Source organism: Centruroides sculpturatus, unplaced genomic scaffold (assembly GCF_000671375.1).
Source record: "Centruroides sculpturatus isolate CEXI.00-Female unplaced genomic scaffold, Cexi_2.0 scaffold38, whole genome shotgun sequence".
NCBI classification, from domain to species: domain Eukaryota; kingdom Metazoa; phylum Arthropoda; class Arachnida; order Scorpiones; family Buthidae; genus Centruroides; species Centruroides sculpturatus.
The window spans coordinates 1010092-1024967 of record NW_019384306.1 but is presented as its reverse complement, the minus strand read 5'-3'; the positions used below and the strand labels follow the sequence as shown (position 1 = coordinate 1024967).

Sequence of the window (14876 nt, the reverse complement as noted above, 5' to 3'; positions counted from 1 at the left end):
ACAAAAGCCTGGGAACATTAGAATTGAGTAGAAATACATACATAACACTACAGTAGGCCACTATATTGAATACATGCCACATTGTTAGGAAATTCCTGAATTCAGACACTGACACATTTATTTAATTTTAGTTTTTGGTTGCTATGCCTTGACTCTGGTCCGGCATAGTACACAGCCACCAGTGTGAACCGAGTAATTCACTAAACCCAACACAATAATAATAATAAATACTAATAATTTTACAGTTATGTAAATTCTATTTTTTAAACTTTAAACTGGATGACAATTTTTCGAACTTATTAACTTCTAGGATGCTATTTAACTTTGAATATATATATATATATATATTTAATAGTATAAAAACTTTAAATTGGAATTGCTATATGAATTTTTAAAAATTATGTATTTTATTAATGTATTCATTTTACATTTATTAATCTTTATATTATTAAATATTTTAGGTATTAGATGATAGCTCTGCAGAGAAGAGTTTTATATTTGTTATTGATAATGGTTGTGGAATGAGTTCTTGGGAATTAAATAACTGGGCTGTATATAGACTCTCTAAATTTATCCGTACAGATAAGACATTTAGATCAATTCAGTAAGTTACTTATTTTAATTATTATAAAATTTTATTTAATATTTAATTATATTAAAAATTCACACAGATGAAATTTTTAACTATATAATCAAGGCTAGATCTATTTCAAATCATCATAATTTACATACTGCCAAATTTTTTGTAGTATTTGATTTTATTAAAATACAGATTCAAAAACTTCAAAAATATATTGTGTTAATAAGTTGCTTAGACTATTTTGGAAATTGGGCTTTCAAAATAAAGACCCAGCTTTTTTTGGTCCTGTTACCAGGTTTATATTATCAGATACATTTCCAATTGGATTCTTGATAAGATTGAATTTTGTAAGGTATGAGGGTATAAGAGTCACTTCAAAGTCCAGGAATGGACTCAGGAAGAAAATGTAAAATCAATGATACCAACATAGAAATGAGAAAGGGAAATTTATTGCAAAAATAAAACATGACATTATGAACAAAGCTTATCTTCAGAACTTAACCTATTTAGGTACTGTTAGATTTAGGGGGTGCATAACTAGGAAGGATAATCCAAAATTCTCTACTCACAACATATTAGAAAGATGTTTGTCTTTTCTTCAGTTTCTTTTTATTTTTTCACTCTTGCACCTTTTTCTTTTTTTTCTTTCTCTGTCTCTTTCTTCCAAAGTTGACACACTTCTGTCTGCTGTGAGTTTTCTGTCATGTTGAATCTCTGTTTTTGATGTTGACTCTTCTTTTCTCTGAGTTGATTCTCTTTTTTAATGTTAATCCTTCTCTGTTTTGTGTGTTGCCTCTTTTCTCTTCACTTCTCTGTCATTTTTTTTTACCTTCCTCTTGTTTTATTCTTTTTTCTGACCACTCATGATTTTATTCCAGAGGAAGTAGATGAAACAATCAATAAACTTGATGGGTTATTTTTAATCCTTCTCTTGCCTAGGATGAATTATGTGTATTCACGTGATGTGGATAAGGTAACAACTGTTACTTAACACTAGTTGAAAAGGGAAAAACAAGAGTCATCTCCTTTGTCTTTTCCTCTGAATATTGTGAAGTTTTGCAGATAATTTTTTATATTTTTACTTGTTTCTATCAATTATTTTTAATATATATTGCTAAAAATTTAGAAGGGAGAGCTTTAAAATTGGGAAAATAGGTAAAATTTCATTACAATACTATTTGATAAAGAAAACAATTATGGTGTCATATTCACCCATTGTAGCTGAGTGGATGGAAAGGGTTTTTTGTCTTGTAGCTAACGATTGTTTGATAAACAAAAAGACAGAACAAAAATGGGTATATATATCCATATATATATATAATTATATAAAACAGCGATTCCCAACCCGGGGTATGCGATAAGTTGTTTAGGGGTACAGAAAGAAGTTAGTTATTATGGCAGAAAAAATAATATATTATGTATCACAAATGAATAATAATAAAAAATTATTAGGTAAAAAATGTTCCTTGCAATAATCACAAACTTTATTATACATTTCAAAATGCAAAAATAGAAATAAAAACTTATGCTGCCGATTGTACAATGCAACATTTATTGATCTGTTGTTCAATAAATGTTTCACAGTCAGTCAATGGTAGTTGGGATGCCATTATGTGTGATTAGTGATTATGCTATGGACTTTTGATGGTGTGGTATGTTACCATTATTATTATTATCTCAACAATATTACCATGTGTTGTTTGAAAAAAGTATTTTTTATTGTTAGCAAGGAAAAGAACATAGCTAGTTTATTCAGATTTTCTCTACAAGCAGTAATTTTTTTCATTATTTATTCAGTATTTTTATTAATTTTTTATTGACAAGACTATGTCTTGTTTATAAAATTGCACTGCCTGCTGTGTTACCAGCTTAGAGGTATGAAGGAGTACATGTCAGAAGTTGCAATTTGGCACAGAGTATTAGGTGCCCAAATCATGTGCGCATAAAAAAAACAGACTTGTAGGTACTCAGGGGACTGGAACAGAGTCAAAATAAAATTTAAAGTGGTGACACTGTCTACAAACAGGCAGTGCAAGAAATGCACATGTGTTGCTGGTTGGGAAGTTGGAAATGCCACGGGAGTACACTAATGAAAAAAGGTTGGGAACTGCTGATATAAAATAACAAAACAAATTTAAAGAAAATGGTGGTCCTCACAGTATGTTCTGAATTTATAGAAACTGATTATTATGATTATTAATATATTAATGTTTATTAAACTGATTATATTTTTCTTTTTTAGGAAACCAGAAACAAAGAATTTTGTCACAAATCCACTCATGCCACGGTCTTTAAATAGTGAAATATCCTATTTTGGTGTTGGTGGAAAGCAAGCAATATTTTTTATAGGCCAAGCCACTAGAGTATGCCAAAAATTTCTACTTAAAACCTTATACTGTTATTTTTATATAATCTTTAACTAAAAACATTTAGTGAAGAAGACAAATATTGAGTGATCATCATTAGAGTATTTCCATTTAACACTATCTAGAGGAATATTTATTAGTTCAAATGAAACCAAATCTGGTATAGTGACATTTCAGGACATGAAGATATTTCTGTAAAAAACATAGTAGTACCAAAATTTACCATTGTGGCATTTTTGGTACTGCAAACATTTTTGGCTGTTGGAACACTTGAAAAACAGTATCAAGCTGTATATGAGAAGCATCACAGGGAATCTGTTATGGTTGTTCATTGAACATACTGTTCACCACTTTCAGGTTTACACTTTCAGAATGGGGATCACATTTAACAGTATATCCTACATTTCTAAGGTCTCTGTATAGCATGAGTCTTGTTCAAATGAAATTCTTGTTATGTGCAATGTCGAAAGTGGCATAGTGATGAGTTTTGGTATCACATTTTTTTTTTAACAGAAATATCCTCCTCATGCTCTGACCATCAAGTCACTATATCAAATTTTATTGCATTTGGACTGCAAAATATTTCTCCAGACAGCATCAAATAGGGGTACTTTAATTATGATCACTCAGTACTTTAATATAAATAAATGTTTTATAGTTTTTAATTATAATGTGAGAAATAAAAAGTAATATAAATAAAGGATGGTAAAGTGTTTATTTCTAACATTTACTTTTCTGATTGTCATATAATGGCTCTAAATTCATCAAGATAGAATTCTCCATAAGTAATTTCAAAAACTTAAAATTATTTAGTTTTAACAATCAAGTTAGTACTAAATGCTGAATGATAAAAATTGTAAAATTTCTTACTGGACTATACTTAGATTGATATTGAATTTAATGATTATAAGAATTTTCTGATTATCATATGAAATTATTACAGGAAATTCTTGTTAATTCAAACTCAGATAGTTGAAATCCCAATAGTTCATAACTATACTTTTTATCCTTGCTGGGGATATACAGATTTACTTGTTAAGGAATTTGGTTAGTTCGAAATATGACTACTACAACATTTGAAGTAAAAATTCTGTATGTGAATACTAACTTTTTATTTAGATCAAAGTGTCATCATGCTATAAGAGAACAATAGACCAAGAACTACTCTAATCTGGTCAATATAATTTTGCTAAAACATTAATAATTTTTCAGGTGTCATCTTACACATGGATTACTGTTTTTTCTCATAACTCATAAAATATGGCTGATTTTCGGGATTGCAAGATTGGCTTACAAGTGGCAGATTGAGTATTTGTAGGACTCTAAGCTACTACTATTGGGTGACTTACTACTTTTTGGGCCATTTTAAAAATAATTTTGGCTACATTTTGAGGAATTCTGCTTTACTTTTTATAAAATCTGTCTGGCAACTTTTGAGGTTCTCATTGGACATGTGCTGTTTATTTGCAATTTATTCATATTATTATTATTAATTATTAATTAACAAAAATAGCATTTTGCATATGTAGTATTCCATTTCCTTAATAAATAACATCAATTACAAGGCATTTGGCATATTGTACAGAAATATGTAAATTTTGGATAATTCAAAACTCAATAATTTGAAGTTACAATTATATTATCTCTTGAATTTCGAACTAACAAGGATTTCCTGTACATGTAAATATTAATCATAATTTTAATTTTATACAGATATCATCAAAAATTGAAATTCTAAATTCTAATACTTTGCTTAGAAACATACTTTAGTATAGGATGGGCAAAAAGTCTGTAAAAACTGTAAACATTCATAAAAAATAGAAAAATTTATCAAAATGAAATGCCATGTGCATGGTAAGTATTGTCAGTATGGGTTTTTGTCGAAAAGGAAAAATTAGTTCCAAAAATCACCAATAGATGGTGTTGACATATAAAAGAAATGCAAATATCAATGAAGATGATTTTCAATGTGTTTATTATAGCTGTTTGACATGGCTTTCACCACAGGTTATAACAAAGTTTAGCTGAGTAACAACACTTGCAACTGCAGAGTGCAGCATGTATGGATGGATGGATGTTACTTCAAGGTGAATAACATTTTTCAATTCCAGCAATTTGGAAAAACCTGATAGAAACACTTGGAAATTTAACCTCACACTCAGAAATCATGTTGAAATTAATTTTCATTGTCGTTTTCATGTCTATTCATGGTCTTTTTTATGTGAATGCCATCTGTCAATGATTTTTGGAGCTAATTTTTTTCTCCTGTCAACAAAAACCACCCATGCTAACAATACTTTCTTGCAAACCTCATTTCATTTTGATAATTCTTTCATTTTTACTTTCTCAGCTCTGTTATATATAGAGGGAAAGTATAGTGATTGGTCAAAAAATGACCTCCAAGATTTTTATATTTTTGGACTTGGAACCTTGAAACATTGAAAAATTCAAAAATTTGCAAAAGAAATTTTGCAGGGAGGTTTGTATATTAGGGGTATTCATACTATTAAATTTTGGTGGTTAAAGGTCAATAAGGTGGGAAGATAAAGAGAGGTTGTGTGTGTTGTATTTTTGTATCTTGAGTAGTTTTTTTTATAAAACTTATTCTTGCCCTTAAAATTAAGTCTTTTGTCATTTTATAATAATTAAAAATATAAAAAGTTTGTAATGAAATATCATAACAGATGGTCCCACACAAGTTTTAAATGTTATCAGTAAAGTTAAGCTACTCATTGCTGGGTTTTTTTATGAACGTTTAAAGTTTTAAGGACTTTGCTTACCCTATGTTTTTGACAGATAGTGGTCTCACTAGATGGGAAGAGTTTAAAGTAATGTGAGATATCAGTGTATGATATTCTTATTACATACTCTGAGTAATATACATATTTATAACAATTAAGATGAATGTCAAAAATAAATTTGCTAATTATCTTAACTTCTGTATATAACATGAGATATATTTAAATATTTTATTAACTAGTTCAATTTATTTATATAATATTCTAGACTAATATATTTCTTTTATTATTAGCACATTAATTTGGTTATGATTGAAAGTATGTTTATGATTCTTATTTTACAGATGATTACAAAACCAAAAGATTCCAAAGACGTACATGAGCTATGCATATCAAAAGAAGAATTTGAGAAAAAAGAAAAAAATAAGGAATTTGTTTATAGTGGAGTTATTCGTAATCGTAAAGTATGTAGTCTTTTATTAGAAAAATAAATAATTAATAAATTGCATTTTAGAAAAATTTAACACAGAATTTTTTTGAAAGTTATAGTCTCTAAAAATATTAATAAAAACATATTAGAAATTTTTTACATACATAATTGAAATTAATAACACCCAAAAAGAAATTTAGAACAAAGTTTTATGCTAGTGTAATCTGAAACATTATTCTAAACTCATATCATACATAATTATGTACTAAATTTAGTTTAAATAATTATGTACAATAAATATATATTTGAAAATACAAATTTTGAAAAGATAGATGTAAAAACTTTATAAAAAGAATTAATAAAATTTTCAAAACTGTGAACTGATATAAGAAATGTTAATTTCAGTGAGGATTACAGTATTATATAAAAACAATTTTATTGTCTTTGAACACAAGTGTATTCATAAACAAAATATATTTGCTTGAAATTTTTGTATTAATATAATTTATTTTTCATTGTTAATATGAAGATAGTGATGTTCTGCTCTTTGCTCTAAGAGTATTGAGAAAGCATTGAACTGATTGTAATTGAAAGTATGAAGTTGAATATAAAAAAATTTCCAATAGCAAATTTTCTTATCTACCTGAAAAGCTTAGAAACTCAAATATTGTAAATGGAATGTGCAGGAAAAACTAAGGTGGGATCAATAAATCCAAGCATTCTTATCATAAATGAAAGGAGATTTCATTTAATGAACAATGCAGACATGATATAGACTGAATAATACAATAGAAATAAGAGTTAAAAAGCAACATCTCAAAAAATTTTATGAACATTGTTTTCTAGAAATTTTTTTTTCAATTAACATTTTTATGTGCTAAGCATTCATTTTCAAAATAGAAATCTTAATCTGAGCATACTGCAAGGTAAACACAATGGTACCTGAAAAAGTTAGGTGAAAGTGAATAAAATTATTTGTTTCTACAAACAATATTGACAGTTTTTTACTTATGTGTTGGAAACAGGAAAAAAATAGGCTGACATTTTATTTCAAAGACAGTAAAATAGTAGCTCTAGTATTTATGTAGAGCAACAATAATAATAAAAAGCATATGTGAAAATAGTAATAATAGTAAGAACTCTAAGAAGGCTATGAAGTGACACTAGATTTCCTGTTGACGAAGTGAAGAATGTCAAAGAAAGATATCAATTGCTATATTGCACTTCTTTACTACAGAGAGATAAACATGTTTTTATGCTTGCAGTATACAAAGAACTTATGCTAATTTGTTCATATGAATTCTGATGTAATTGATGGATCGAATCACCATTGCCTGAAAACTTAATGAGAAAAGTTTGTTAATATTGATAAGTAGAAAAATAAGAGAGATGATTTTTTTGTTTTACTCCCAAATTGAAATGCTCAAGTTTATAATGATGTACATTGATGAATTGAGTTTAGTCTTCTGAAAAAAATGAAAACATTTGTCAGAATAAAATTTCAAGTAGTCAATTGAAACGGAATTATTTATATGGAATTTTTTCATATGGTAAAAATCAAAATTTTATCTTCTGACTGCAAATTTTTGATCTTATAATCTAATTAATGGTGATTACATTATTGTTTGAGTTCTTTTCTTATTAGATAACTAGAAATTATCCTGTCAAGCATGACAGAATATTTTTTATGAGAAAGTAGAGATTGAAGAATTGATAAGAACTTCCAAGTCAAACTTGATGTGATGCTGTTTCTGCAGCCCTTGACAAAGCCATTCTTACTTGATTGATGTTGCTCAAGTCAGACTTCATGGCCTTCAGGGTCTCAGTTCATATTCTTTTAGATCTAGAATTTTACCTGACCAATTTTACTCTTACACTTTCCTGGAGGCATTTTTTTCCAACAAAATAGTAGGTCTTTTTAATTTTATGTTGATAAAAACAAAGATGAATTGTATGTATGTTAGTTAGGTGAGTGATAACACTTTCTAAATTACGGGGCTTGTTATATAATTACATCTGATTGAATAATAGTGTGTCACATGGTCACTAGGAAAAGATTTATTTAAAAACTTGTTATGGAAGTGACATGAGTGAGCTATTTTTTTTTTTTTTGTTTTTTAAAGTTTAAATTTAATGAAGTGAGTTTAAAATATGCCATTTGTCAAAATATTTAAATATGCAACTTAAGAGAAATTTCCTCATCAATCATGTACTGTACATTGCATGGTCACTGATGTAACTGCAACATAAATATGATCACCAATCCAAAATTGATAAAACGTTTATTCTATAGCTATTATTTCCACAAAATAAGTAGACTATACTTTCTGTCAGAACATAAAACAAATATAACCAAAATTTCATTTGGATTAGACAAAAATTGCAGGAATTATAAGGAATTCACACACCTGTGCAACGACTTTTATATTATTGATACTTTTTATTAATATTTGCTTTGTCAATGAACTTTTCAAAGCAATGTAATGCAGGATTTATTGTTTCAGCTTTCATACAATTTTAGTTTGGCATTTGATCAGTTCTAATTATGATTTGTTTAGCTAACTCAATGGCTCTTTGAAAGAGAGAGTTTAAAAATAATGAATTGATTAAAGTCACACAAAATTAGATAAATGTGTAACCTGAAGCTTTTTAGTTAGTAGCAATACAGTAAGATTCCATTGATTCTTAGGATATATTTCTAATTCCTAGAACTTGTAGCATTAAACAAAAGTGCTAAACAGAGTCATCTTAACATTACATGAATTGTCACATATTAAAATACAAATATAAATAGAACAATATTGAAGTTTTATTCAATGATATTATTAGGTATATGGTGTTTTATGTAAATTTATATCTTATTAAAATTTTGGATTTTAAATAAAGGACTGTGGATCTTTAACATCTTGGTGATCTACCCATCAAGAGTCAATAGGTGTTTCTTCTTTTGCTCATGACGAAGCCTTTGGTAGTGGGATATCAATTCCATAATATGCCACTTAGCTTTAGAGCTCCTCTCATAATCTAGATCAGGGGTAGTCAGCCTTATTATACCTACCACCCACTTTTGTATCTCTGTTAGTAGTAAAATTTTCTAACTGCCACCAGTTCCACAGTAATGGTGATTTATAAAGTAGGGAAGTAACTTTATAAAATTTATAAAGCAGAGTTACAGTAAGTTAATGCATATAATAATAATTACTTACCAAATACTTTAAAGTCAGACTTTTGCTAAGTTTGACAGAATAAATCTTTATAAAACAACTTACTGTAGTAAAATCTATCTTTTTGTTTATACTTTGCATACATAGAAACATGAAGTCTGATGAAATTACATTTAATTAATTAAATTATTAATGAGTTCCCTGGGGCTGATGCTGCAAAACTAAATACTGGATATCTGGCTCAATTTTTGTAAGGAATAAACAAATCCTCTTTTGGAAATATTCAGGCGTTTCTTTCTTTGGTCATAATACAATTAACAGCACTAAAGCCCGATTTCACAAGATATGAGGTAGGGAAAGGTATCAATAAATTGAATATCATTTTCTGCATGTTTGTATATAAGACAAGCATTTTTTTATTTTGCCATAGGTTTTCATATCCACCACTATCGAATTTATATCCACCATCGAACTTTCTTCATCATATCTAATTTCTAACAGTTGTTGTTGGCAAGTTTATCAGCCTTTTCAATATTTGTGGTAAAAGGATTTTTCATCCAGTCATAAACACCTTCAATTTCAAAAAATCTTCAAATCATTTTTTCATGTCCAATTTAAGTTTGTTGAGGTGGCTACTGAATCTGTCAATATCCTCTGGAGTTACATCATCTTTTATAGATGATAATTCAGGAAACTGATGAAATTCTCTCTTCAATAGATTATAACATAGTTCAAGTTTGTCAATAAATAATGACGCAATACTTTGGCAACCTATAAGAGTTTTATAAGCTCTTTGAAACTGCAAATTGACATCATTAAATCTCTTGAAAATATCTGCCAAATAAAAGGCATCATTCTTTACTGTTTTTAACTGTTGACACAGATTGGTCTTATTATTACTTTCAAAAAATTGCACGACACTATCATATAATGCTACAAAACGAGCCAAAGATGTACCCTTTGACATCCACAAACTTCTGTGTGCAAAAGTAACGTAATAAAATCTTCATTATTGTCCTGGCACAGCTGTTGAAACATTGTCATTTTTTGCATTGGATTTGATCTTGTTTACGGTTCAAATTTTTATAGTTAATGATGAATGGAGACTTGTACTTAGATGTTTTCCTACAAGATGTTGTCTGTGCACCACACAATGAATACATAAAACATTTGGCACTTTTTCCTTCAAATAAGCAATAGATCCATGATAGCGACCTACCACTGATGGTGTTCCATCAGTAGCACATACAACAATATTATTCAAAGGAATATTAATTTTTGTAAAGTATGATTTTACAGTATTAAATATAGATAATCCTCTTGTATCTGTAAGAAGATTTATTGCGAATAGCATTTCTTCTCGTAATGTATTGTTTTCATCAAAATAATGTACATATGCCATCAATAAAGCATTATCATCTGCAATAGTAGACTCATCCAATTGCATGGAAAATGAAGAGTTTTGGAGAATACTTATTAGTTTTTTTTCACTAACTGCCATTTCTTCATTTCATCGCTTTACTGTGCTATCGCTTAGGGGGCAACGTTTTTAAAATGTGAGGTATATCCTGATGCATTACTGTTGAGATAAATTCTTTTATAGATGGTATTATTAAAGTTTCTTCAATATTGTAGCTTTTACCACTTTTTACAATTAATTGTGAAATTCAATAAGTGGCAATTAATCCATCTTCATTCGCTGCATGTTGTTTCTTAAATGATGCAATGACTGTTGAATGATTTTGAAATTTTTTATATATTTCCTGAAAATATTCAATGGGCTTGTCCTTATCATTTGGATGCTTTGTGGAAAGATGTTCATGCAATCGACTTGACTTCATTGCCTCATTGGATAATGTTTTATGACACAATAAACACATTGGACGTTGTTTATTTACAACAGATTCTATGAAACCTGTCTTCAGATACTCTGGCAAATAGCCATGAGCGTATTTCTTTTTTTGAGACATGGGCTCACAATATTTCACAAGAAGATAGCCTGGGATGTCCCCTAGTGGGCGTTCTAGCAGCAGCGGGGTCATTTTGTGGTATAAATAATAAAATTCACATAAATAATAAATTCCTATTACAAATAAAAATAATAATATATACTGTTAATAAATAAATTATACAGTAGAGTCCTGAAAACTCGGCCTAATGTGGACCAAAGGGTGGCCAAGTTTGTGAAAATGCCAGGTTATCGGGAATGGGGTTAAAAAGAATAAGTACGAGTGTTTCCTCAGAAAATACTATACTGTACTTGTATGTATTGTTTGCATGAGAATAAAACAGAGAATAAAATGCACAAATACCTTTAAACAAAGGAAAAGTATGTACTTTATGAAGGCATAGAGTCTTTACTACATGAAAATGAAAATTAATGAATACATAGTGTACAGTAATTTATCTGATAAGACAGATTTCAGAAAAATACTTTATGAGGCATAAAGCTGTCTATAATGAAAATTAACTAGGGGTTTTTTCTCCCTGCCAGGGTGTGGCCAAGTTATCCGGACTGCTGGGTTATCAAGTGATGAGTATTTGGGACTCTACTGTACTATTAATTTAAATAATAGCTGAAAATCATGGCTTCGAACTCTCCTAGTGCATGTTGTAGACATTCTGTGACAGATATACAAACAGTGGGATCAATAGCTTATATATATAGATATTTTGTTTGAAGCTGTAGGCACATGCTTACTCTCACAAATTTAACTATGTACTGACCAGAGATAAATTACTGACTATGTCCAATCTAATGCTAGGCAGTGGTAGTGCCATTTAATTTCACTTATGTAATGTGAACTAAACTTATGCACAGGTGATACAAATAGTATATTTTTAGAAATTTAAATATAAACACTAAAGAATTTTATGAAAACCTAGTGAAAATGTTTTTAATTAATGCTATGAAAATTTTTTAAACAATACTTTAAAAAATTTCCATTTCAATGTTTTTAAAAAGTCAATTAAATTAAAAAAAAGGAAAGTGATTCATTATGGGAGAAAACCCCTACTGCCTACCATGAAAGCTGGAATGCCACTATTGGCGGTAGAGACCATGTTGATTACCACTGATCCAGATCATTTTCTACGAATTGCTTCTTAATTTTCTTGGTGGTTGTGATACTATTGCTAAGAAAGCATGTAGTAAATTCTCTTTATACATCATTTTCTGAATTAGAAGCTGCAGATTTTGTCTGGATTCATTACTCTACTTGTTCTCAAAGAGCATTGTTGTTAAGGTTTTCATCATCGCATTATCATCACTTAAAGACAGTTTGAGAACTTATAAAGTACTGCAGTTGTCTATTCTAGAAAATTACTGTTTTACCTAGCATTAGTAAAAGCACATTATAACAAATCAGTGTTGAATGAGATAGCAGTAAAAATTAATAAAAGAAGCAATTAAAATGACTTTCCATATTCAAATTAGAGATCAAAATACAGGTTCTCTACTGGGTTTTTATCACCTGATGGTCTGATACCTCTTTTAATCTAATAGAGTTATGAGAAAATTAAAATTGGTCACAAATGGCTTTGCATATAGTGCTGTATGTGGTTAAGATGAGTCAAAGATCAGTTAATAAATTATTGATTTTGTCTTAAAAAATTATAAGGATTTACATATAAAAATATATTGTACTGTACATCCCTTTAAATTTGTCCAATTTGAGAGTTTCTTTGTGCCTATCTGTGAATTATTGTCTTTTCTTATAGTGTAATGTATCTTATTATTTAATGAGATGATCTAAGTAAATGCCATTTTCAGAAAGTTAGAATAAGAAGTTTGTTCTTCCTATAATATTGTTATAGGGTTTACTTCTAAGAAAGTTGCAGATTATTTGTGAAAATATAGTACTACTGAAGAGAGTATACTGTAATGCCTGTTAATTACTCTTTTGTTTACTTAAATTATTATTCAAATTTAAATGATTTTTTTGTTAAGAATCCGTAAACAAAAACTTATTCAGTAATAATTTAGGAGTTATATAATTTAACATAGGAGAATTTGTATGAAATTATAATTTATTTAATATTTTATTGTAATTTAATATAAAATATGGATGGAAAAAGTTTAAAATGTGTTTAAAATATTAAATATTCAGCATATTTTGATAATTTTAGCCAGGTGATGCTTCACATATACCTAATGAAGAAATAATGAAGAAAGTGATTGCTGAAGAAATTGGAAAAGAAAGCTTTACATGTGCTGCTATATGGGGGATATGTCCTGAACATGTTCATTATTTAAAACATAATTATAATAGATGGTGTACTCAGTTAGCGTAAGTAGTTAATAACTTCTGTTTTAATATTTTTAAAATGCATATTTCTGTATGAGAAAGAGCTTGCTCTTAAATATGGAAAAATTTAAGCTGTAAAATTAATTTTCAAATGCAACATTATTACTATGTAATTATTATATTTTAATAATTTCATATTAAAACTGTTGTATATGAAAGTTGGTTTTATTTATAGCTTAATTGTTTTCACATCTTTCTGTGAATGAGATATTTCTGCTATAAACTGCATTCTGGATTTTTCATGTTTGCATTTTGTAAGGGAACTTCTTTTCTAGATATATTGTAAAACAAATGTGTACAAATGAATTTAAAACTTTTAAATAATGGTTTGCAGGGTTCCCGTAAACAGGAAAAGTGGATTTTCTGTTTTAGCCAGGAAAAACGATAAAAATCTACATGAGGAAAACCTCAGAAAAATTTATTAACTTCTGTTGATAGTGATTTTTTTATTCTGTATTTCTACTCTTATTTTGGTTTTATTTGCCTAGTGTCTGGATATGGTTATCCCACTGCCTGGCACATTTTATTCTGTGCTGCAAGCAGCTACTAACATGCTTAATTTCAACTACCACTCCCTACACAGTCTTTTCTGCTAATTAGGATGTAAATTGCTGCTTTTATGATTTTGTAATTTGATTGGTTGATATGCTGATGTAATCAATAGAAAGTACTTGAATTATTTTTACTGTTAATTCTGCAAGTTGTGAAAAACAAAAGCAAGTGCAAACATGTAATGTTCAGATAAATATGGTTTCATAGTAAATTTTTCAACTTTCTAAAAGAGATTCTATTTAGCACCATCTTCTGTGTTTGTGAGACTAAATTTTATTTCTGTAAAACTTGTTAGTTTCACATCACTTTTTCTCACCAACCAAAATCTGGGTTCACAGATGGTTCCAACTATTGCTTTTTAAACACTATTCATCTTAAAACCATGTTATTTTAATTCAAAATGTGAAATGTTTTGTTTTTCACAGCTTGCATAGTTAACAGTAAAAATTGTTCACTTGTTACATTTGGGTGTGTGTACAAAGAGAGTCAGCGGCTGATATGGTTGAGGAAGCACCCCTAGAGAACACTGTCACTGGTTCAAGTGTATTGCCGAAATTTAGTGAGGCCATAGAGTATTTCCAAGTTGTGAAGACCTTCCTGATGAGTTTTAGCATAATTGAACAAGTTGTACTGTGCATGACATTACTAATATCAAGTGATGTTGTATTCAGTAGACAGGAAAACAACATTGAAAGAAATCAAGATGGATGAGTTTTTTTTAACAAATTGTGAAGTTAGG

At 28.8% G+C, this 14876-nt stretch overlaps 1 protein-coding gene across 1 annotated transcript in view; it reads left to right on the top strand.

Annotated features, from left to right (window-relative positions):
* The window catches only part of LOC111619035 (structural maintenance of chromosomes flexible hinge domain-containing protein 1-like), a 260024-nt gene that overhangs the window by 37509 nt on the left and 207639 nt on the right, over window positions 1–14876 (top strand). Inside the window, exons 6-9 of the mRNA XM_023360677.1 lie at window positions 462–604; window positions 2823–2943; window positions 6029–6148; window positions 13407–13567. Coding sequence (XP_023216445.1) covers window positions 462–604; window positions 2823–2943; window positions 6029–6148; window positions 13407–13567 — 545 coding nt within the window. The remainder of the gene's footprint in view (window positions 1–461; window positions 605–2822; window positions 2944–6028; window positions 6149–13406; window positions 13568–14876) is intronic.